General features: G+C 45.9%; 2 protein-coding genes and 1 long non-coding RNA gene across 5 annotated transcripts in view; 1 reads left to right on the top strand and 2 right to left on the bottom strand.

Annotated features, from left to right (window-relative positions):
• Positions 1 to 943, bottom strand: part of col4a6 (collagen, type IV, alpha 6) — a 40,170-nt gene extending 39,227 nt beyond the window's left edge. For all 3 annotated transcript variants that reach the window (XM_049745804.1, XM_049745822.1, XM_049745828.1), the window contains exons 1-3: positions 805 to 943; positions 544 to 651; positions 345 to 390 (exon numbers count right to left, since the gene is read on the bottom strand). In XM_049745804.1, coding sequence (XP_049601761.1) covers positions 345 to 390; positions 544 to 554 — 57 coding nt within the window. In that variant the 5' untranslated portion in view covers positions 555 to 651; positions 805 to 943. The remainder of the gene's footprint in view (positions 1 to 344; positions 391 to 543; positions 652 to 804) is intronic.
• Positions 944 to 1,866: 923 nt separating this feature from the next.
• On the top strand, positions 1,867 to 23,741 carry col4a5 (collagen, type IV, alpha 5 (Alport syndrome)). The gene is made up of 49 exons (XM_049745842.2): positions 1,867 to 2,210; positions 11,335 to 11,391; positions 11,461 to 11,550; positions 11,632 to 11,676; positions 11,855 to 11,899; positions 11,991 to 12,053; positions 12,121 to 12,174; positions 12,263 to 12,289; positions 12,366 to 12,446; positions 12,548 to 12,610; positions 12,686 to 12,721; positions 12,787 to 12,828; positions 12,896 to 12,988; positions 13,393 to 13,446; positions 13,781 to 13,837; positions 13,930 to 13,974; positions 14,046 to 14,099; positions 14,190 to 14,231; positions 14,337 to 14,430; positions 14,643 to 14,930; positions 15,003 to 15,092; positions 15,160 to 15,230; positions 15,438 to 15,629; positions 15,717 to 15,885; positions 15,962 to 16,054; positions 16,128 to 16,232; positions 16,305 to 16,402; positions 16,467 to 16,617; positions 16,686 to 16,799; positions 16,865 to 17,032; positions 17,237 to 17,326; positions 17,411 to 17,557; positions 17,631 to 17,729; positions 17,808 to 17,897; positions 17,982 to 18,121; positions 18,182 to 18,308; positions 18,388 to 18,567; positions 18,650 to 18,700; positions 18,778 to 18,963; positions 20,387 to 20,520; positions 20,592 to 20,664; positions 20,745 to 20,816; positions 20,896 to 21,024; positions 21,105 to 21,203; positions 21,282 to 21,494; positions 21,567 to 21,744; positions 21,816 to 21,930; positions 22,003 to 22,175; positions 22,334 to 23,741. The coding sequence occupies exons 1-49, from the start codon at positions 2,121 to 2,123 to the stop codon at positions 22,413 to 22,415; spliced, it is 5,049 nt and encodes a 1,682-aa protein (XP_049601799.1). The 5' UTR covers positions 1,867 to 2,120; the 3' UTR covers positions 22,416 to 23,741.
• Positions 8,608 to 12,370, bottom strand: LOC125984188 (uncharacterized). The gene is made up of 2 exons (XR_007486854.2): positions 11,298 to 12,370; positions 8,608 to 9,080 (listed from the first exon to the last, which is right to left on the bottom strand). It is a non-coding gene; the product is annotated as an uncharacterized lncRNA (long non-coding RNA).
• Positions 23,742 to 23,932: the final 191 nt, after the last annotated feature.

Genomic DNA, 23,932 nt, shown 5'->3' with positions numbered 1-23,932 from the left:
ACTACTTTTTCTAATACATTCCTCTACTTTAGCCCTGTATGTATATATATATATATATTTTTAAATTTAGTATGTTTGTGGGTTTTTTTTTTAACCAAAAATAAAGTTAGGCTAAAGCATTCCCCATTCCATACTTTTACTATTCTTTGCTAGATAAATTAAAATACTGTTCCAATATTCGCAAAGGAGTACACTTGAGTCAAAAAAAAAGGACCCGGTGTGAAATTTCACTCCATCGACAACATAATAAACATTACATGTGCGTCACGATCGAATAAACACAGTACTGCATAAAAAAGGCAGGCGGCGGCTCACAAGCGTGCTAGTAAACAAATAGCACTTACTGCCTGGGTCGCTCTCGCCGCCACGACGACTGCCACAACGCACAGCCTGACAGGGAGAAGAAGCATTTGGGATTAGATTGGCACGAAACAAGAACCTGAGAGAGCGCGCAGTCGTTCGAGAAAAATCACAGACCGCACACTCTTCGGATAGCCTTATCGTGCTCGTGCGCGGTTTAAAGGCGTAAAAGATCGAACTTACAGGAGCTTCATCGTGATCGGGTGAGTCGCAGGTTGTGAATGGACTCCCGAATGTTCAGCTGCAAAGCACTTGCACCGTGCTCATCGACGGCTTCGAAGATCCTGTCATCTAGCAAGCAGCCACACACAGATACGTTGTTTTTTTTAAAATAGCGCACGCAAAGGCGGTCGACTCGACCGTGACTTGCTTCATAGGACAGACGCGAACCTCGCGAACTTCCTTCAGCAATTCATTAATTTCGAGCTTTTTGTTTAAACTCACCAAAGCTGCAGAGCGGCAAAGTCGCTGCTGCGCTCTCCAGGCTGTTGCGCTTCAACTCTGCAGCGCTGCCCCGCCAGCCGGGAGAGGAGGGGCCAAGTTGGCCAACACATGTCATTCAGGAGTCCCACCACCGCGTCTCCTACAAGATTTTTTTTTTTTTTTACTGTGTCTTCCGCGCACATTCAGCATCAACTGCAGACATACAAGTTCAATGTTGAGGAGCGCAAATACATTTTGACATCATTTACGATGTGAAAAGTTCAAGTCGCCAAATAAAGTGCATTTAAGAAAATGGCGTGTTTTCTTGCCAGTTTTAGTATTTCAAGGTGGTTTGAGAGCTTTGCAAAGAACGGGATTCCACATGGATCTGTTTTGTCATCTGTAATATTTTAACTTATATGAGCCTGCTTTAAATATTTGGGAGTACGCTAGTAGGCTTAGTCTGTATAGTAAACAAATCATAATTTAGATTTTATATCCACTACAACACTGTTTTAAATGTGGGATTCAAAATCAAGAAAGGTCTTGTTTCTGGGATGTCTCCCAAGATTAGGAAAGATTATTTTAGTCAATTTTTTTGTCTTTAACTTGTTGCAAGTATAGTAAACAAATTTAGATTTGCATTACTGTGGTGTAATTAATTTCCAATCTCACGTATATCGTCCATACATGCAATCTTTTTGTCTTAAGTGAATATTCAATTGGCAATGAAGTAGTATGGAATGCAACGTGTCGGGACGCATAAGAAAAATAAAGGTTTTATTTCGGTCTCCGTTTTGTGCCGCCTCAGGCGTGGGTAGGCGCGCAGGAGAAAGGGGACTACACTATATCCCTCCGCCCTTGCGGAGTCCTAACTTAGTTGCATTACTTTCCCGCCGTTATATACGTGACAAAACATAGCGCATAGTTGTTGGAATTTCAGTAAAGTTCGTTTTATTGAAAGAATTCGCGATAAAGACGACGTGAAAGTGTAATTCACCACTATTTGAGTAGGCGTCTTCTCGGAGTGAAGGTGCGAGTGGCTGATATCAGTGCGCACTGCAAGTGGAAAGTAGATCCGGCTGGGGCAGGTTCTGGAGCGAAATCAGAGAGGGGGACCAGAGGCGCACGGTACCACAGCCAGGACCACTTTGGAGCTTCTGCACGGCGACAGGAGAACCACTCTAGCGCCTCAGTGTTCCGCGTCTACGCAGAGCAAGACGCGCAAAGAGTGGAGCGAAGAGACGCGCGGCGATGACACGCCAGTAACAAGGCGCACTTTTCTCAGTCGGAACGCGAGCGGATCCTGTTGAGTCCCCCCCGTGTATACGTCCAAGATGAGCAAAGAGGCGACGAGGCTGCCCGGGTACGCGGTGCCGCTGCTGCTGCTCGCCCTGTGCGCCGCCGTGCAGCGGACAGACTCTGCGGTAAGTTGCGCTCCTTTTGCCGGCCACAAAATCACCCAAAGTTCACCGGAGAGCCGCGGAGGAACAGGGGAATGGTGCAGCCTTGGCCCGGACACCAGCGGCTCTCCGACGGACACGTTTATAAATAGAGTGGTTGCTTTGCAACAAGTGTAACTTACTCGCCTTTTGCTTAATGCACAACTACAGTTTTATGACATTTATGTCTGCATTTTCTCCAAATTACCTGGAACAAAGCAATATTATATTTTTTGGGGGGGGGGGGGGTGTTCGGGTTTTTAATGCCTTTAATGGCAATTCATGTATTGCATTTGCAAAAAGACTCAAATTGATTTTCGAGTGCCTAACATCACTTTTGATGCAAACTTAAGACAAAAAGGTCAAATTTGCATTGCGGCTTAAATATTATATAAAAAAATTAAAAAACACGCGTGCATGTTTGTGCACACTTCACTTGTTTGCCTACCCCCAATAGCCGCCATGAAGCAGCTTTCTAACATTACCTCTATCGTGCATCCCCGTCTAAAGTCAACAGTGCACCAGGCTCATGTAATATCCCAGCATTAGCTGAATATTAATACTCATGAATAATTCATATGGCATGCATACCAGTACTTCCAGGGCCACGCCCCCGCAACTCCAAGCAGGCGTGTCCACGAAGGACTTGCATTCATTTTTTTTTTAACCGAGACATAAGACAAGGTGGGTTACCTTGGCAACGCTGTTTAACCTATGGACTGAGAACGTATGCAATGAGCGTGAGAAGATCACGAAGAGTTATTGTGACAGAGTAATTGTTACAGTGGGAAAACACACTTAGATTTAGTAAAGGCAAGTCATATTTATGGCAAGAGGAAATGAATATTTTAATAAAATCAGTGTTCAAAAGTGAGACTCAAGCTGTAAATGTAAATAAAGAGATATTAAGTCCAGTTAATAAAGCGGCTGCCTGAAGATTATTAAAGGCACAAAAAAATGACAAACATTAAAATTTTCTATTGAATACAAAAAAAGGCAATCGTAGTGGCGGCGGGCATTGACCCCAAATCATTTCTGCCATGATCATATCGCTCCCCGTGCGCTCATTGAGGCCACCTAGTGGAGCCTTGTGAGCATGACATGACATTCCTCAGCATTTTTTTTTTTTTTTGGTCATGTCCTATAACGTCTTCAGAAATGTGTCTGTTGACGGAAATGGTCGTGAACTCAAACATACAGACATGCAACGGCAAGGTCAGCTTTAAATGGAGCTTCGCATCCATCTCGGCTATGTGTGTGTGTGTGTGTGGCGTGTGTGTGTGTGTGCACATCAATCCTCACACAGATATGAATCTCCTCTCAGCCAGGTGAGGGAGTTCAGCAGTAACGCATACCTGGACATTTCCTTTGAACACACAATTAATTTGCCTTCCTGTGTGCGCGCACACACACACACACGCGTCACCTGACCCACACAGCCGAGTTTTGGTAGCCATAACAGCCTCAGGTTGTGACATCATGCTTTAGTTAAATCCTTCTTTCTTCCCTCTGTCTCTCCGTTCCTTAACGTTAGCTTGCAAGTCGTAGCGCTCGGGCGAACCATTGTCGTAAAGTGCTAATGTTTTTAATTTGGAGTCCGAGTGCCGGGTTCTCTCCACTTGAGATGTCCCACAATGCTGACTTCCACTTCAGGGAAGAGGGAAAATTTGTAAAAAACTTGGAAAGCTATTTATGTTCCAAAAGCACAGCAATAAGCTGTGTGCCACCACAATGCAAGAGAACAGAAGATGCCGCAAAAAGTCGCAAGTAGCCAAAAGTCAACGAGAGGCAACGGTAAATGTTTAAACAACTAATTAGCTCCTCTAAACTACGTCCTATTTTTAAAACGCTTTTCAAGGTTGTCACTTGAAACTCCATTTTTGGAACTGCCTCGAATAGATATCAATTCAACCCAATTGTAGTAAAAGTTGTTTTGCGAGCTAAATGAGGTAAGCGCAGAACATGTAGCTCTCGTTTCTGTTGTCACAGGTCATACAAGGGCACAAGTGAGCGCGTTTCCAGGCATTGGCTTGAACCTTCAGGAGGAACACAACGGCCTCATGTTTAGCCCTCGGTGGTGATTCAGATGGAGGATTTCTGCCATTTCACAAAGTGCTTTTGTGGGGTTTGATTTTTTAAGGCCAGGCTAATGACAAAGTCAGACATCTGGACCGAGATGTTGTTGATTAATGTGCTACTTCAATTTTAGGAAGCTTTGCGGACGCTTGATGATCAGGAATCTACCTGCGGAAATTCTTAAAAAAAGGAGTCAAATGCCTGGTTTGATTGCAAGCGTAAGGTCAGAGGTCAGACTTGGTCCCTTTTGTGTTTTGACAAACGTGGCCGTGATCCATCGGGCTAGCGCGCAAGTCCACCTACTCAAAGACTCGCTGTTCGATTTCCTCTTCCCCTTCCGCTCATTTTGGGCCAAAGGCAGCGCTCTGGGACAAATAAGTTCACAAAAACAGATATTCAGCTGAGGAATCAGAAAGGAAAATATAATAAAGCTGAGCGGAAGGCGAGTTATTGTAAGCAAATAATCGAATTGCAGCTTGTGAAGTTTGAGGGGGCGGAAGATGGCTTTTTTTTTATTGTCTGTTTTCCTACAAGCAGGCCACGTTATTGTTTTGAATTCTTTCGACTTGAGGTGCGGAAAGAGAAGGGGGCGTAATCTGTCGAACATCGACGGGTGACCTCGATGTAAAGATGTCTCGTTTACATCTTCATTTGAGACGCCTGAACAAAATGACTTAACACAATCCCAGCAAATAAGTTTCTTTACTAACGCTGCCCGCAGAAGCGTGCTGGGTTTTTTTTTCTGGCGCAAATCCAGATTTGGGAAGCTCCTCATCCCGACACTTAGGGATAGATGTACTGTACGGATAAGTCGTGTTCTGGGCCTCTATCGGTTCATCTCACATGGGCCTCTACAGACCCCCAGACAGAGAGATGTCGGGGGAAGATAGGCCTCACGGCACTGGGCCGAGTGTGCGCGCTCCTCGGCTATCTGCTGACGGATGAATGAAGCCGTCAGAGCTGCCTGACAGAGGCAGAAAAGGTGTTTTGACTGGCGAGGAGGACGGCAAAAAAGGAGTCCTGACTCTCCGTATGCTCGCTCAGTCTCTTCCAATCAGGGCACCTGTTTCTCCCATTATGCTAGAATCTTCTTTGGAGCTCAGTGAAATCCTTCTGGCTCATGACACTGGAGACTATGTGTGTCTTGTTTTGTTGGACCTGACTGCAGGGTTCGGACATTAGTGGTACTGCCCTAGAGTGGTTCAGATCCTACACGGCAGGCAAGATTTTTACCCGAGTCCCCACTCAGCACCACTGTCGGATGGCGTTCCACAGGGTTCAATGTTAGGGCCCTACTGTTTCCATTGTATTTGCTGCCCCCTGGATGCCATCTTAAGAAATGGTGGTCCTTCCTTTCACTGCTATGCAGATGCCAGTCTCTTCAACATGCAAAAAGGACACTTTTGCCTATAAATTTAGAAAGATGTGTCTTCAGATCTGTGTTGGCACAAATCATGTTCCCGGTTGTGTGAACTTGGTTAGCAGTAATCCCAGGTCAGTGTGGTGGCTGGAATGTGACTAAGCGGGGGATAAGTGGCTCGTGCCATGCCGTGCGGAGGACTCTCGCTCTTTGCTTCCCTTCCACGTTCTTGCCTAAGTTTTTCCACCTTTCTTGTCAATAAAGTGCATCTCCGTGGGGGAAATTGGGAAGAAAAAAAAAAAAGTCAAGCTGGCTGCTTTGTGCAAGAGTGGCGGCGCTGAATGCGGCACATTCCAGGCCCTCTGCTACACAAACAGCACCCCCGCCGCCCGCAACGACGGGAAATCAAACATCTGTTGCGGCAGTGAGCGAGAGAGAGCAAAGGATGGTGACCGACTGACAGCTGAAGATGAGGCAGAAAAATGTCAAGTGGAGATCTTCTCGGACGCTGATTTAAAATAATATATTCGTTGCCTTGAGATACCTGACTTACGGCAGCAGGTCATTTCACCGCCGAGCCTCGTCTGTGCTCTTGCGGAGGATTCTCAGGTGCAAAGCAGCCCAGGGACCTGCTGCGACCTGCCCCCCTTCGCAAGATCTCTTTACAAAAACTGACAAGCATGTCTGGCTCAAAGCATTTGCCGGGAGAGACATCATCATCTAACGCATCCATAAATCATCCCAATGAGGCTTTAATTAAAAACAATCTCGAGCCATAAATTGTGCTCACACCGTGGTAATGAGACGTTTGAGGAGGACAGGAATAATGAGTCACATTCAAATTGACATCATCGTTTTATGAAACATGAAAAGTTGAAGTCAGAAAGCCACAAATTTGTTTGCATTATTGGGGATGGGAATCTTAAATGCTGGAGGGGGCCAACCATTTTTCATCAAATGAGGCCTACTCACGTTTTAGTACAGGGCAGTACAAGCGCAACACAGACATGTCTGCCATCTAGTGGTGATTGGTGAGATTACAACTCAAAACTACAGTCTGAATATTCAGTTTGTTTTAGGGCAAGCATAACCGGCAGAATGTGTAACGTTTATTGTAATGCTGATTAATTTACTGCTCGCTTGTCAACAAAACAGAAAAGAGAATTTTGAAGAAAAAAAAAATGTATATTATTAAATCGCAATATTGAGAAGAGAAAAAAAAAGACCTTCAGCCTGACGTTGGACCTAATCTCCCTTCATCTTTCCACTGGCAATGAGAGCATCTCACTCACCCCCCCAAAAGTATTTGTCCCACATTCTCCCAGAAAAAGAAGGCTTATCTTGTTGTGTCTACAACTGCTGCTCTCGGGTAAATGTTAAGATTAGGCCCCGGCTCATCCAAACAAATTTTGTACACTCCGAGCAGAGCAGTATGCCGTTTACTTAAAGCCACTTCAATAGCTCCGTTTGCAACTTTGGACGCATTCATGTCCACCTTCTGGTCAGCCCCGCCGTGACACGTATCCAAGCTCATCATCCCTTGCTTCGATGTCACGCTACGCCGCTACCGCTCTCCGCGTGTGTTGCGAGAGCCCGACGCCCGTCATGTTCAAACCTGTGCGAGACAGGGCCGGGCCTCGACGGGATTGATATCATGGAATTAAAACGCAGACTCTCCAAATAATACCTGGCCGTCCGCCACGCCCTTGGCTTTCGGAAAAAGACGACGTCTGTTCAAAGAAACGGTGACGGCGATGACTAATAAATTTTTCGGAAGGGCAAAGAAAGAACGTAATACTCTGACTAATTACAGATCACCATTCACATATTTTGGAACTTCCTTTTTTTTTTAATCTAAGATGAAACAATATAAGACAAATATTGATGGAGCCACTCCTCTCTCACCTCCTCAGTACGGCACTAATATTAGCGGTTGTATGGAAAGCATAAAGAAAATGAGTACTGTCTGTAAACGTGTCACCTCACTTAACGTAAATGCTAATTAGCATTAAGCTAGCCACTTAAATACGAAGCTATCTGGTTGTTTTAGGATTGTCTTTCTTTTACGTGTAGTTTGACAGTAAATTTCAACTAGGAGTTCTGTCAACCAATACTTTTGTTTTTTCATTACTTAAGCTTTCTCCTTATTATTGGATTTGAATGCACGGGTAGAAAAAGAAGCATCCATTTTGATTACACTTGATAAACTATTGCATTTGTCGGCCTGTTTCAAAAGAAGGTTTTGCCGATGAAGTGCGAATTCCTGGTGGAGCATAGTGACAAGATCACACACGTGCGAGTGTGGGGAGCTTGAGCTTTGTCAGTAGGGGGTCTTCCTCCTCTAGTCAAAACACACTCCAATTTTTGGGCCGATGGGAAGAAAATATTTGCTTTGGTCGCCTCCGTCGGGGCGTCGTCACCTTGAAGTAGTCAAAGTCCAACCGCGATGAAAGGGATCAAGGCAACGGCTCGGAGGCCGGAGCACTAACCTTGGGATAAACCAACACGCTGATGCTTACCACACTTAATGACCCAATCGGAGTTCCTCTTAATGTTCCCCTTGTTACAGAATGTCGTGGTTCAAAGTTTGCGCCCACACTGTTTTAGATTTTCTAGGTTTTTAGCCGACAGAATTTAGAGATCCCACAGAGCAGAGAGACTACGGAGGAACGCTGTGCTCAACGTGTGTTAAAGTCGAGATGGTTGAAGTTTGAAGATTTATAATTACCGTGACATTCCATGCTAATTCGCGTTAGCACGTCAAGGGCATTTTGGATTGTGTGGCAGCATTGAGCTAGCAGGCTTTTGTTAGATTAAATGAATTTAATGGGTCCAATATTTTGGTATTCAAACACACAATGTTGAATTATTTGTAGTTTTATGTGTCAGTTTTATAGAAAGTTTCAACTGGGAGTGACAATTTCAACACATAACACATTTAAACACAAGTTAAAGTAAACAAAACATTTTTTATATTTAAGTGTTAAGGTTCAAACTATGTCTCATAGTCAAGCAGCTTACAGTTAGAAATCCATGTATATGGAATTAAACCGCAATCGCTTACCTTTTTTTTTTTTTTTTTAATTCAAAGATCGAGGCCAACTTCTTTTTTTGTTGTCATTTTTGTTGAATAGTTTTTGAGCGTGTAGGAGGGCTCAAATTAATGCTGGTAAAAATGAGTGTCATATGCTAAGGTAGAAAATGTGTAGCAGGCAAAATAATTTCTAATTATTAGCTGATGGAAATTAGTGCATGGATTTATTTTGTCATGAATTCTAGTCTAATCACACGGAAGAGCTGGGGATGTGTGTTTCCAAACTCACCTTCCTCCTTCTCATCTTCACCTGTCTCAGCTCCTGCTTTGTTGAAGCAAACAGCGCCGCCTAACGGTCAGACGAGGAGTTGAAGTTTCGTCCAACCTTTGACAGAACATGACAAACTTGTAAAAATTCAAGGAGGGGGGGAAAAGGTTTTACTGCAGCTGTCAACACTTATTTGAATGTTTAGTGCTGTTTGGTCATCACATCCGCACGTAGAAAAGATGATTGTCAGAGATGACTGGTTCTTTATGAACCGTACGCGGTGGCAAATAGCAGGCCGGTCTCGGCTTGTCAGTTCAAGCTGGCAGGAGCGCCGACTTCCCTCGGGCCTGCCGGCTTGGGCTGGCACCAAGGGAGGAACGCAAAGAAGAGGAGTGAGAGAGTGCGAGCCAAAGGGAGGGAGGGAATATTTGCAGCTCAGTGACCTTTGCAAGTGGATTACACGGCCATTGACTCTTATATTTGGATTATTGAGCCCGGTTCAGGGCAGTTCACATCGACAGCTATAATTACAAAATCAACAAAGAGCTCTTTTTAAATCATTACAAACAAAATATTAAGCGACGTGATGTGTTCCCTCGTGCCGATATTTGCGTATGTGTAAAGTAAATTTAATTATATTTACAGAAATAGATATGATTACATAGCAATACATTGTTGATGTGTTTAATTTCAGTCTCTTTCGTACAGTTGAAGCTGAATCCATAACAGACGATTATTATACGATGCAATTATCTGCCTTTCGAGAACGTTAATGCAAAAAATGTTCTGCTCTTTCCTCATTTCACGTGATTAAACAATCATTTTTTTTCGCCAGCAGGCACACCTTTTTGTGTGCAGACATTCACTGTTGTGTTGACACAAGGCTGGCCAGGCGCCATTGCACGCAGGTGTGCAAGCCACGGGGGGAGGACCAGTAAACATGTAGTACAAGATGTAAAGAGCAGACGTGAGATCAAGGTCAAAGTTCAAGTGCAAAAGAAAGGAAATTAGAAGAAGAAAAGAAAATGAGGTGGAAAGTCAGCATTCAAATAAATGTTTCACAATCTGGAATGACGCACAAAAACGTGTGAGTGGTAGTCTCGCCATTGGAGAGCAGACTGCATTGAGCTGAAGCAGACCAGAGACTAATCTGGAGAGCCAGGCTTTGTAAAAACACACACCCGTGCACACACACACACACACACACACACACCCTTGACTTACCCATGTGCAAATGCATTCAGACATGAGCAACAGCAACACCCTCTAACCCTGACAACAAGTTTTGTGCCTACAGCCAAGACGTAGCATTCGCTAGCAATGAACTTTTTTTTTTTTAGTAATGAACTTCAACTTGCGAGCTTGATGTTCTGTGATGCCCAGCTGGCACTGAGCACGTCAACAACCATGGGAAAACTTGCAAACTTTTCTCAGCTTTCTCTCCACCATACAAACTCCTCACTCTGTTTATTAGTCGTGTTAGCTGAGAGAAATTGTGGGAATCCGTTTTATTTACTGATCACTATTACATCGCTAATACATTAGACGGCTGTTTTCCTCATGACCTTGCACCTGTCTTCTCAAAACCAAGCAAATCTGCACAACTCCAGAAATTTCCTGTGGGAAGAAATGCAGCTCTTGTATGGTTGTGAGATTGCGTGTTCAGTTAAAACCTTTGCATAGTGTTAGTTTGAGTAGATTGCGTTTGTTGTGATTTAAATAATCAGCTAGCCATTTATGACCAATAAGACAGAAGTCCAAGTGATTTCCCAAACATTCACACACTTTCTTTTGCATTTGTTTCGTAAAGCTACGCAAGGGCGCCCTCGTGTGGCGCAGAAGGGTATTGTTTTAAATACGATGCTGTTTTTTGTGTGTATTATTTAACGCATTTCCAGACGTATTTAATGAAGTCTTTGATATTCTTTTGTTAAAATATAACAAAGAGTAACAAATTACAACATTTCAATAAAGCTGATTCTGATTCTATGCCACCTATGCTAGTGATTGCTAACACACTGTGTCCGTTCTAAGAAACTGACACCAAGGCTAATCTTAAAGTTTTCCAAAAGCATTTCATTGCAGTATAAGAAAGTGTAAGAACAAATTTGCACTTGTAGGTGAGTCAGAGTGATCAGTCGTCACAGCGTTTAAACTTATGTAAAGTTATAAATTAGCCTTTTTAGCGTTCGTTAGCTGAATGGCTAACGGAAATAAACACATGCGTATTTTTTTCATATTTACAATTTCATCACTTTTCCATGGACATTAAAAGAATACAGCTCACAACACAATTGTCTACAGTTAATTTCATTATGATTAGTCTTTTTTTACCTGATGAATGAAGGTCCATCTTTTTTGTGTCCATCAGGCTTGCCATGGGTGTGCTGGATCCAAATGTGACTGCAGTGGAGTCAAAGGAGATAAGGTAGTTGAAAAGAGAAATTAATATGTTTGAGAAACGTCACCTATGTTCAATAATCGTGTCGGTGCACAGGGTGAGAGGGGTTTTCCAGGTCTCACCGGACAACCAGGGGTGCCGGGATTCCCGGGACCGGAAGGGCCAATCGGAGCCCGAGGAGAGAAGGTCGCTCTTTATTTAAAACGAAATGACTGTTTTGCTAATAGTAATAATTCCAACTCATATTTTTTTACTTGTGTCTTTCAGGGTAGTGATGGACCTATGGGTTTAGCTGGCCCAAAAGGAATAAGAGTGAGTTTTATTATCATCATAAATGTAGAAAACTGTATTAGATTACGAAAATTTGTTTTAAATTATTGGTCGGGTGATTGTAGTTCTCTTTTTTCTCCAACAGAGGTCACTGTTTTCACGTGAATTAAGTCACAGTTAGCTTTTATGTCCATGGCTGACCTTGGTTATCTTTTTTTAGGGACCTGCCGGATTGCCAGGATTCCCAGGAACACCAGGACTTCCAGTGAGTTTTTCATAGTTTGTAACAATGCTCAATTAAAATGCCACGGTTCGTGTAATTTAAAATTGATTTTTACCTCTTTCTTGTTTCCCAGGGTCTGCCGGGGCAGGACGGAGCTCCAGGCCCAAGAGGAACGCCAGGATGCAATGGGACTAAAGTATGTTGAGGAAAAATTAATTAATTCAAACATTTACATATTCATACATTTGTTTTTTATTGACTAGGGTGAAATAGGCTACCCGGGAACATCCGGAATCCCAGGACAACAAGGACTCTCGGTTAGTCTAGAAAATAACTTACCTATGATTTGACTCTCCAGCACACTGATCCACATTCATTCAACTATTTGATCATCCTCTTCCCTAGGGTCCACCTGGTCTTCCTGGACAGAAGGTTTGTGGTTTGAACTGCTTCCTGATAAGGGGCCAAACCCTTATTCCAAACAAAAACACATTTGACCATATCACAGGGCGATCCCGGTGACGTGATCTCGACAAATCGCTTTGGGGAGAAAGGAGCTGTGGGATTTCCTGGACTGCCAGGAGTTCCTGTGAGTCTTCTTAGAGCTTTTGTACCATTTATTTTTAATCATTAGACTGAGGTAGAACTTCCAAGATTTTGACTGGTCTCTCATGCTTGGATACGTCCTAGGGTCCTCCAGGGCCTGCCGGCTACCAAGGTCCAATTGGCCCTCCAGGACCGAGAGGCTTTGAGGTAACAGAATGAAAATTAGTCACACAATACGTCATCATAGCTTGATGCTAAGCTAACTCCATTGTTGTGTGGTAGGGTCGACCTGGTCCTCCCGGTCCTCCTGGACCTAAGGTGAGGTTGTTTTTCTCTAATTTCTATGAGCTCCATTCTCATGGCAATTCTTCTTGCTGAAACAGGGAAACATGGGACTGAACTTCCAAGGCCCCAAAGGAGAGAAGGTACCACCCCCTAACAAAGTTATTCCTTGCTTCATCTCATTTTGTACCAATTTAATTGTGAACGCAGGGCGACGCTGGTTTACCGGGACCTGCTGGGCCGCCGGGACAGGTTGGGGAACAGTTGAGGCCAACCGAGACAGAGATTCAGAGAGGCGACAAGGTGAACTTGTGACAATATATCTATTTATATGCTGCAATGACATCTTGTGACACATGTAAATATAGTATATTTAACCACTGTAAAACCAAACACTCAAATTTGATCGAAAAGTTTGGTAGCTTAATGCGAACAGGCAAGGTGTATCAACAAATTTCCAGACCAGGTGTCACAAAAATATTTCAGATCCAGACTCCAAGTTTTCCTCTTCAAAGTAACCCCTAACGCAGCCTCCTGATACATCCCTTGAGTTTTACGAAACAGATTTGATTTTTTTCAATTTTAATGGTGTCCTGCCACAATTCAGGGCTGGTAGTTGGGGTTTGAAAAATACGGTACACCTGTTTGGAAATGTTTGGTTTGAGATACACAGTACTCATCAGTGTCTTGCATTTCTGTTTTGAAAGGGTGACCCAGGAATTCCGGGCTCCCCAGGTGATCCCGGCTATCCAGGTCCCCCTGTAAGTGTCTGTCATTTGTAAATCAGTCCAATCGTCCATCCATCCATCCATCCATCCATCCGTCCATCCGTCCGTCCATCCATCCATCCATCCATCCATCCATCCATCCATCCATCCATCCATCCATCCATCCATCCATCCATCCATCCATCCATCCATCCATCCATCCATCCATCCATCCATCCATCCATCCATCCATCCATCCATCCATCCATCCATCCATCCATCCATCCATCCATCCATCCATCCATCCATCCAATCATTCATCCATCCATCCCAATTCCCTCCATCCATGAAAAACATCTGCTCACCTGAGTTTCGTTGTTGGCTGCAGGGTTCCCCTGGTGGCCAGAAAGGAGAAAAGGGAGAACCGGGAGAGCCAGGCAAACGTGTGAGTAAAACCACCAAAACCCACCTGGGTTGTGTGTTTTTACGTTACACTCTCACTACCATTTCAAAATAAATCTGTTTATTTTTTAACAGGGCAAACCAGGAAAAGACGGCGAGCCTGGTCCACCAGGCTTCCTTGTGAGTTCTCAATAAAGAATATGTCAGATTGATGAGAATTTATGAATGCTTCTAATCTCCTCTTCTCTTAGGGTCTCAAAGGAGACTCAGGCATTCCGGGTTCCCCAGGCAGGGATGGAGAGAGAGTAAGAGAAATCATTTCTTTTCTAGATAATTAAACAGATTATGATGTCATGTTTTGATAATATATGTGCTCAAATATATTTCCTTCAAAGGGCATGAAAGGAGAACGTGGATTCCCCGGTGCTCCAGGATTGGTGTGTACGCCATCTAACCTTGATGTCTTCCAATCAATAAAAACATCTTGATCATTGAATGTTACTACCGTATCGGGTTTGGCTTGATTGTCTTTGTCCCATCAGGTGATTAGCGGGCAGACAGGAACACAAGTGGGTCCAAAAGGCGAGCCCGGGTTCCCCGGATCACCTGGCAGCAAAGGAGACAGAGGACCAACAGGTCAGCGGAGAACCGAGTTTATTATAGTTAAAGGAAACAAATCAATGGAAACTGGAATTGATTGTTTCACTTTTGGCTTTGTCTGAAATAGAAATAATAGGTTCTAAGAGAACGCAAACCTAATTCAAGCAAAGTATTGTCGAATTATAGTGAGGATTCCACCTCCCTCTCTCACTATTAATCAACAAAGTCACCATTTGGTCCTTTTCCAGGTTTATCAGGACCTCCAGGAGCACCAGGAATTCCAGGTGGTGGTGGTGGTGGTATACCTGGACAGCCAGGCTTCCCAGGAGAGAGAGGTCAAAAGGGAGACACGGGCAGTCCGGGGATCTCTCTTCCAGGTCCTCCGGGTCGCCCTGGACCCCCCGGGACGCAGGGTCTACCAGGGCCCCCTGGACCTGAAGGCACTTCCACCGGTGGAGAGGGCTGTGTCCCTGGCAGTCCTGGACGTGACGGCCTTCCGGGAGAGAGAGGTTACCCAGGAGAGACGGGCCAGAAAGGTGAGATGCCACTTTTTTTATTGGTGGTCATCGAGAAGTGATCGCTCGGTGATCTGTCGTTCATCCTTTCAGGTGAAAAGGGAGGCACCTGTGTCACCTGCACGAGTGGTACAATCGGTATCCCCGGACCCCCGGGTCCTGATGGACAACCAGGTTACCCAGGTAACACAATCGCTTATAACAATGAGTCACTAGAAAGGAAATAATCATTGGTGTGGGAACCCCTCAGGAAATCCTGGTACCCCAGGTGTTAAAGGAGATAGAGGATTCCCTGGTAGACCTGGCGGAAATGGGCCACCCGTGAGTCCTTTTTTATTCCCTGGAAAACTCTCCTATTAAATGTAAATATGTATGTTAATCCGCCATCTTGTGGTATCCACAGGTAATCATAAATCTTGGGTGGGACCTTCAATCACTAAATTTGCGGCCGGGCGGGCTGGCTCATGTTTTTATAGCAGGATTTCGATGGTTGGTCGTCTTACATATCGATTTTCTTCTGTTCCACAGGGTGTGCCCGGTCCTCAAGGTCCTCCAGGATTCCCAGGAGAGAAGGGAGAGCCAGGCGAAGCCATCTCTGGAGGCGGTACCAGGGGTGAGAAGGGTGACACTGGATTTCCTGGTCCACCTGGTCTTCCAGGTCTGGATGGACGGCCCGGTCGCGATGGGCAGCCCGGTCTTCCGGGGCCCAAAGGAGCTCCTGTAGGTTGCCACGATTCAGTTGTTCTGAGACTTGGACAGTTGGATCCATTCCGATACTGATAAGATTTACATACTTGCTTCTGATAGGGACCTTTTGACGGGAGAGGAGAGCGAGGGATCCCTGGTGATTCAGGTCCCCCTGGGATCCCAGGAGATCGAGGCCCTCCAGGTCCCCCCGGCTTTGGACCCCCCGGACCATCTGGAGAAAAAGGTATCCAGGGTGTCTCTGGAAGACCTGGAGCTCCTGGTATACCTGGTGAGAGATTTTTTTTTTTAATTCAAAGTTGTAATTCTTTCAAGATCATGGAAATGACCCCATTTGTCACTAATAGGTGCCAAAGGTGAGCCAGGCTTGGCAGTGTCAGAAAAAGGGCAACAGGGACCCAGAGGTCTGGATGGGGAGCCGGGACGTCCTGGTGGACCAGGTATAGATCCTCATCGTAGTGAGATATCATAAACTATGCATTCTTGCTTCTAAAATATTTTCGCTGATTTCAGGAAACCCAGGTCAGCCTGGTCAACCTGGTTTCCCTGGATTACCAGGAGCCAAGGGTGACCCTGGACTGCCCGGTATTGGACTTCCTGGTCCCCCTGGACCTAAAGGTACCTGAACTCACTTATGATCATCTAAATGCACATCCAAACTAACACTTATCATCTCTTCTTGTCTTCAAGGATTTTCTGGTACCCCGGGACAACCAGGAGCTCCGGGAGGAGCTGGTAGACCAGGGGTAGATGGCCTTCCAGGCCAACCTGGATTTCCTGGACCAAAGGTACACAGATGTTAAAACATTTTAAATGTAAAAGTGCAAAATAATGCATTTTCCTCTGTGACAGGGTGAACCAGGCTTCGGCTTACCAGGGCCTCCAGGTTTACCAGGTGTACCTGGAGCTAAAGGTTTCACCGGACCTAAGGGAGATCCTGGTTTCCCTGGAGGGCCTGGCTCACCAGGGCGATCTGGATTTGATGGCGTACCAGGACCTAAAGGTATTTGAGCATTGCCGTTTAATTCTTTGTTATAAGCAAGCCAAACTCATTATTTCTCTGCTGTCCAGGTGAAGCAGGAACATCCGGTCTCCCCGGACCTCGTGGCCCACCAGGACCCCCGACAGCAGGCTCACGTGGGCCTCCAGGGCCTCCTGGACTCCCAGGGCCAATGGGTCCACCTGGTAAAGAACACAACACTGCCCTACAACATGAAGGACCAAGTCTTAGAATTTTCTCACTCTTGCAGGATACCCTGGAGCGAATGGAGCAAAAGGAGACCCAGGGCCCCCAGGTTTAGATATTCCTGGATTGCCAGGAGATAGAGGAAGTCCTGGTTTCCCTGGTTCCCCAGGACCTATTGGAACCCCGGGACCCCCTGGAGGACCTGGAAGGGATGGCCTTCCTGGGCTGCCAGGTAAAGACTGACTATGTGAATTTGTATGCCACTAAATAGACAGTCACATTTGTCCCGACTCCAGTAGTGAAACGGTTGGATGATTACCAGAAAACAACTTTTAAAATTTCAAGATCATAACTTGATGTTTCGATACTGGAGCTGGTTGCTTTGGCGTGATGGTGAATCTAAATTTTCGATTCTGACTACTCCTCTTGATTTTAGGTGCCAAAGGAGATATGGGTCCCATTGGATCTCCTGGACCAGCTGGAGGACCCGGCGGTCCTGGGGGACCCGGCGCTTCCGGTCAGAAAGGTATTTACCTCAAGTTCACCTCAAAGGATTTAATCACGCATCCCTATGTGCACTGTGTAATCTAGTTTCCCCCAACTTTGGCAGGTGAGTCTGGATTCCCTGGTAGGGATGGCGTTCCTGGCTCGACTGGAGCAAAAGGAGAAAGGGGTGATCCTGGCCTACCAGGACCTCCTGGATACAGTCCACCACCTCTGAATACAAAGGGTGCTAAAGGAGAACCGGGACTACCAGGCAAGACATTTGGCACATTTGTGGACCTTCAACATAAGAGCAAAGTGTAAAAAGCGTTCTTGTCGTTTTGCAGGAACACCAGGTTTTCCAGGCCAAAAGGGCATCCCTGGTATCAATGGTGACCCTGGACTTCCAGGATCAGATGGACGGCCTGGACTTCCTGGACCATCAGGTATGGCTTCACCACTAAGTACTAACTGATACGTCCAAGCAAACATTTGTATAAACATTCCGTTTCTATTGTGCATAGGACCAAAAGGAGATCCTGGCATTCCAGGTGGACCTGGCGGTCCTGGAGCTCCTGGACTAAAAGGCAGCATGGGAGAAATGGGATTTCCAGGTTTAGTTGAAATGCTTTTTCAACTCGAACACCCAGAAACACTACCAAAGGCTTGAACTTAATCTGGGGGCATGTGTACCACAGGACCATCAGGGCAGAAGGGTTTGCCGGGCCTATCAGGTCGACCCGGAACTCCAGGCCAACCTGGAGTGCCCGGTTTTCCAGGAGCCAAAGGTGAACCTGGTTCTGCTGGGGTTGGACCGCCTGGACCACAGGGAATCAAGGTAGACTGGAGCCTAACGTCCTAATTGGAGGAAATTAGATAAAACTGAAATCGATTGCAGGGCGATCCAGGCCAGTCAGGTTTTCCTGGCAGTCCAGGGCCTAAAGGGACTTCAGGATTACCAGGTCTTCCAGGACTACCTGGAGGACCGGGTGCCAAAGGTGATCTAGGTCCACCAGGATTCCAAGGTATTTAGGTTTATACACTTTACCCGTGGGCATTTCATCTGACCCAACATAATCGGAACACCTGACCTCTTTCTGTCAGGATCTCCTGGTATTCCCGGTCCAAAGGGTCTTGACGGTGGGCCCGGTGGCCCAGGCTTAACCGGAGCTCCTGGCCGACCAGGAGAGCCTGGCCGATCAGGTGCACCAGGATTTCCAGGAGATAAGGGTCAACCGGGTCGGGACGGGATCCCTGGGCCGGCTGGCGTCAAAGGAGAGCCAGGTAAAAGTTGTGGTGGAAAAGAAACATCAGCTTCAACATAGAAAGATAAAATATAATTGCTGGGTTTTTTTTTTAATTGAAGGGCTTCCAGGCTATGGTGAACCAGGACCCTCTGGACTTCCAGGACTCCCGGGTTTGTTGCCATTTAACACACGCACATGTGCCGATTCACGTGAAGTAATCCCCTCCCCCTCTTGTTCGATCAAAAAGGTGCCAAGGGAGACCCCGGTCCCACAGGCCCACCCGGCGGTCCCGGTTTCCCCGGTCCAAAAGGCGACGGTGGCTTCCCCGGGCTGCCAGGCTCTCCGGGGCCCATCGGCCCTCCTGGACCTCCAGGTCCAGCTCTCCAGGGTCCTAAAGGCTTACAAGGACCCCCTGGACCACCAGGAAGAGCAGGTAAGGAACGTATCTGTACCACGTGAACTCCCAGGAATTGCCGTCTGGTTTTTGGAGCGGGCCGTGTAGATAAAGATGAAATTCTTATCAAACTCTAAACGGGTTTTAGGTTGTAATTGATATTAGTTCAGTGAATTGCCACTTTGTATGCGGTTCCTATAAAACCAGGCAGCAACCCTGACGTAAATCACCAATGTCACTTGAGGACCGATTTGCATGAAACACTCTTTCACGAGTCACCACCATTGTCAGATCTGTTCAATGTGTGAAAGCACCGCCTTAAACGGGTGATCATCATCATCACACACCTTCCAACCTCCTCATTGCACTTTGCGACCCCAAACGAGGGGAGTTGCCACTTGTTTGTCTTCTCCGAGCCGCCCATTTGCTGTTCCTGCCACTGTGAGTCAAGCTGAGCCAGACATCAACCTCGCCAACACTACCAATTAAATTAAGCGCTTCAAATTTGATTGAGTACACAAATTGGACTGAAATACTTGAGTGTTGCGGTTTCATCTGGCTTTGCTGTCCTACCCTTCTTTGATTCCACCAATCATCACCAAACAGTGCATGGTTGTCTGCTGGCGACGATGAATTTTTCCCCGAGCGGGAAAGCCCTTTTTTTGTTTTCTGCTGTGACATTTTACCTCCATTTCTCTCGTCCCTCCTCGTGATGACGCTCGCCGCAGGTCCATCAGGTCAGATTGACTGCGTCCAGACTTTTATGCACGTTCCTCCTCACCGTCACTGTTAGAGCTTGAATTCCACTTTCTGATCTGCTGGAGAGGAAGTTGGCAAATGATTGTAATGTCTCTCCTCTTTCACTTTTAACGCACACCGATGGTAACAGTCATGCACCAAGTAAGCACCGTTTCGGACAATTTGGGTTTTGTAGTAGAGTGAAAATGGCACAAGTCCACGGTTTGAGGTTTTAATCAGACACGGAGAGCATGCCATCTGGATCAAACACTCCACTGAGATTGTGATTTGCATTTAGTCAGTTGTGCACAGAAACACTCAGTGTGACTAACTCACCTGGAAAATAGAATCCGAGTGAACTTGAGATTCAGATCATTTATGATTCTTATTATTGTTGAGGTTGTAATTTGTATTTCTGTTTTGATTCTTGTTTTCTGTCTAAACCTCTTTGTCGTTTATGTTTTGCTTCAACCCTCAACCACTTTTCCCGGGAATTCGGGGAAGCCTAGGTCCTCCAGGTTAGATGATTTTGATGATTTGGGGAGAGCTGACTTTGAACGGATGTTGTGACATCACTGCGTCGTGGTTAAGATGAACCTTTTTTTTCTCATCAATGTCGATTTAGCCTTGATTTCATTTTGTAAACTCGAGCAATGTAAAGATAATCGTGCTTTGTATTTTCGACTTGCCGTGTCACCTGACCTCAGGTCTTCTGTGTACCAAGGTGTGCCTGGCCCACAAGGAAGTCGTGGTCCCCCAGGAATTGGTGGCGTTAGGGGAGAGAAAGGTATTCCCGGTGCTGCTGGTCAGCCAGGCTTCCCTGGACAGAAAGGAGACCCTGGCGTTCCAGGATTCTCAGTAAGAACTGAAGGAATCAAATCGAGTACTTACGACTTGATGATGTAACCGTCTTGGACCTTTCCCACCAGGGTCCACCCGGCACTCCTGGTGCTCCTGGCGTAAAGGGAGACATCGGTCTGCCCGGCGTTCCCGGATTCCCAGGTTCTGTTTGTTCGGATGGAGAAATGGATCTCAGGATTTGAAATCCATCATCTTTAAATAAGTGTTTGTATCTTAACCAGGACCAAAAGGAGACTCAGGACTTCCCGGTAGCTCTGGCCTTCCTGGTGACCCTGGAGATGTGGGACCGCCAGGTGAATATATTTAAGAGTGCCACTTCAGGTTTGGAGGCACAATTTGTATGACGCCACTTTTCTTTCTTTTTTGCTCCAGGCCTTCCGGGTGACCCTGGTATTCCTCAGCCACCCATTGGGATTAAAGGAGACCGTGGACCCCCTGGTCTTCCGGGCCAGCCGGGTCCTGGAGGGCCTCCGGGCTCTCCTGGACGTGATGGCCTCCCAGGTCAATTTTCAGAAATGAGACATGATTTGCCGCTTCTGCATTAAAAAGCAATGTCATGATACTTTTGGCTCTCTTTTCAGGTCAGCCAGGTGACTCGGGGGATCCTGGTCCAGAAGGTCCCCCTGGATTCAGTGGCCCCCCTGGAAGGAAGGGAGACAACGGACCTGCTGGTCAGCCTGGTGAGTTGCCCCGAGCTGAAAGACCATCGTGAGTGAACGGTGATGCCCACAGTTGTCTCTCATGTCATCTGATCCCAGGTCAGCGCGGCTATCCGGGTCCTCCCGGTTCTGACGGCCCACAGGGTGCTCCCGGTCTTCCTGGCACGGGCTCGGCGTCCCACGGCTTCCTCATCACCCGACACAGCCAGATTCAGGAAGTGCCGCTGTGTCCGGTCGGAACCAACCTCATATACGATGGCTACTCCCTGCTTTACGTGCAGGGCAACGAGCGGGCGCACGGGCAGGACCTCGGTAAAGAATCGGGACGGCAGAGCTTCTAAAACGCGTTCTGCACGACTGATTGTCTTCTGTGGCGTCCTCCAGGAACGGCGGGCAGCTGTCTGCGCCGCTTCAGCACCATGCCCTTCATGTTCTGCAACATCAACAACGTGTGTAACTTTGCTTCCCGTAACGACTATTCCTATTGGCTGTCCACGCCCCAACCCATGCCCATGTCCATGGCCCCCATCACCGGCGAGAGCATCAAGCCTTTCATCAGCCGGTACGACGCACACTCAAAGACGACGACTGAGGCGAGAACAATCCTCACTTTGTGTATCCGTCTAAATGTAGCTGCTCGGTATGCGAAGCTCCCGCCATGGTGATCGCAGTCCACAGCCAAACCATCCAGATTCCAAACTGCCCCGCCAACTGGGAGAGTCTGTGGATCGGTTACTCCTTCATGATGGTAGGACATCTGCGCGGATTCGGCCAGTAACCACCGCGATGTAACACTTCTATCTTCTTTCCCGGCCCGCAGCACACTAGCGCCGGCGCCGAGGGCTCCGGCCAGGCCTTGGCCTCCCCCGGCTCTTGTCTGGAGGAGTTCCGCAGCGCCCCCTTCATCGAGTGCCACGGCAGGGGCACGTGCAACTACTACGGAAACTCTTACAGCTTCTGGTTGGCCACAGTGGACGAAAGCGAGATGTTCAGGTACGGGGCAGGCACAAAACTTTTAGACATCAAATGAAACTTTCCTTTTTCGTCCAAAAAGACTGTAAAAAAAAAAAAAGCTTGATTTAAAACAGGCAAACGGAAATTACATATAACATATGCAAACGCAGCGCTCACCTTGACCTTTGCCCTCACAGCAAGCCCCAGTCGGAGACACTGAAGGCGGGCAACCTGCGAACACGCGTCAGCCGTTGCGTGGTCTGCATGAAGAGGACGTAACGGCGCACAGCAACCATCGCACCACCTGCATCCGAATTCGGCGGAACTGGTGGAATTCCATTGGTGCATTGTCTTCAAGTAAAAACAATGGTGCTACTGTGCAACACAGCTTAAAAAAAAAAAAAAAAAAAAAAACTGACATAATTCTCCTTTTTTTTGCTTTGTTTTTCCGAAGAAGTACCTCAAAAAAAAAAAAAGCAGAGGAAAAATATTCACAAAATGGTGCCATGATGAATGCGTGACAGCAAACATGCATTTTTCACTCCCCCCCTCCCCTCTCCACTTTCAACGTGACCCGGGTGTTCTTCCTTTTCTACACATGCTCTTTTTCTTGTTTTCTTTTCTTCTTAACGAGGAGAGTGCGGATGAAGCTCTCCGTGGTAACCAAACGGGCACTTTGACTTCGGGACATCCAAGATGCGAGATGCACTGACTAGGAGCTTTCCTTTTGTGAGACTGACTTGGCTTTGTTTTGATTTTGACCACTTTTTTTTTTTTTTTCTCGTCTTGCTCTTTCCTTCTTATTTCTATACGTCCGTCATGACACGTGGTGGTACTTACTAACCCTGCTGCAAACACGCCTGCTAACTCTGCCTTCTTTCTTTTGTAAGTAATAAAATGTGTATATTGTGTAAAACACCTTTTATTATTAGCGTATTAGGTCTTGAATTGGTAACGAGCATTTTTGCAGGTTTAGTTTGCTTACACTCACGCAACACACACATATTGTACAAAGTAAGGCTTTTATGAATGAAAACAGTATTTTATATATAATAAATATATATTTCTTAAAAAAAAAAGAGGATACTTGGCAGTGGATGTTTTAAGGTCATGCAGTTCACCAAAAAACAAACTACTGAGCACAGTCAAAGCCATTTCCCTGCAACAAGTGTGTACGATATTAAAATCACTTAACCTTTTGTATTCAATTTGTAGAATTAATAATAAAGCTGAATTAAGGGGAGTTTTAAGATTGTCTGATGATCGGGGAAATGTTTCACAGGATTTTAATTAAATCATGGCTTCTTGTTACGAAAACCATGTCATGTTGTTTCTTCATTTGTTTTTGTTTTTTTAAACATTTCCAGGTGTTGGGCTTTGCTGTAAAATGTGAGCCTGAATTCCTGCACCAAAAATCTCCAAATTTTACACTCGATTTAACGTGTGCAACATTAGTAGGAGTCTCTAATTTTACTGTGACTTTGTGAGATGTTCTTTGGGTCAAACTGGGGTGCGATTGTTTTTTTTTTGTTTTTTTTTTAGTTCCTGTTCTGGCATTTCGAAGTTGTTATAAGCGAAAGACTGAAATAAACACAATGACCAAAATGTTGTGCGCTGAAAATGGATCATTTCCACACTTCTGGCTCAATAAAAGTTGGAAAGCATCATTTGTGAGATGAGACAGATGAGTAATTCATTGACCAGCAGGTGGCAGTATTACAAAGGAGTACGTCAAGCTTGATGAGCTAAAATGTCAGTTTTAAGACTGTCGCAAACCCAAAATGACAGAAACGAGT

Source organism: Syngnathus scovelli, chromosome 1 (genome assembly GCF_024217435.2).
Source record: "Syngnathus scovelli strain Florida chromosome 1, RoL_Ssco_1.2, whole genome shotgun sequence".
Lineage (NCBI taxonomy): Eukaryota > Metazoa > Chordata > Actinopteri > Syngnathiformes > Syngnathidae > Syngnathus > Syngnathus scovelli.
This window is presented reverse-complemented; position numbering and strand designations above follow the sequence as displayed.

Excerpts from the sequence above, each read along its gene's own strand:
- col4a5 (XM_049745842.2), top strand. The coding sequence starts at position 2,121 with ATGAGCAAAGAGGCGACGAGGCTGCCCGGGTACGCGGTGCCGCTGCTG. Across the intron at positions 18,568-18,649 it reads TGGCGTCAAAGGAGAGCCAG|GGCTTCCAGGCTATGGTGAA; the intron begins GTAAAAGTTGTG and ends TTTTAATTGAAG. Across the intron at positions 21,931-22,002 it reads TCGGTTACTCCTTCATGATG|CACACTAGCGCCGGCGCCGA; the intron begins GTAGGACATCTG and ends CCCGGCCCGCAG.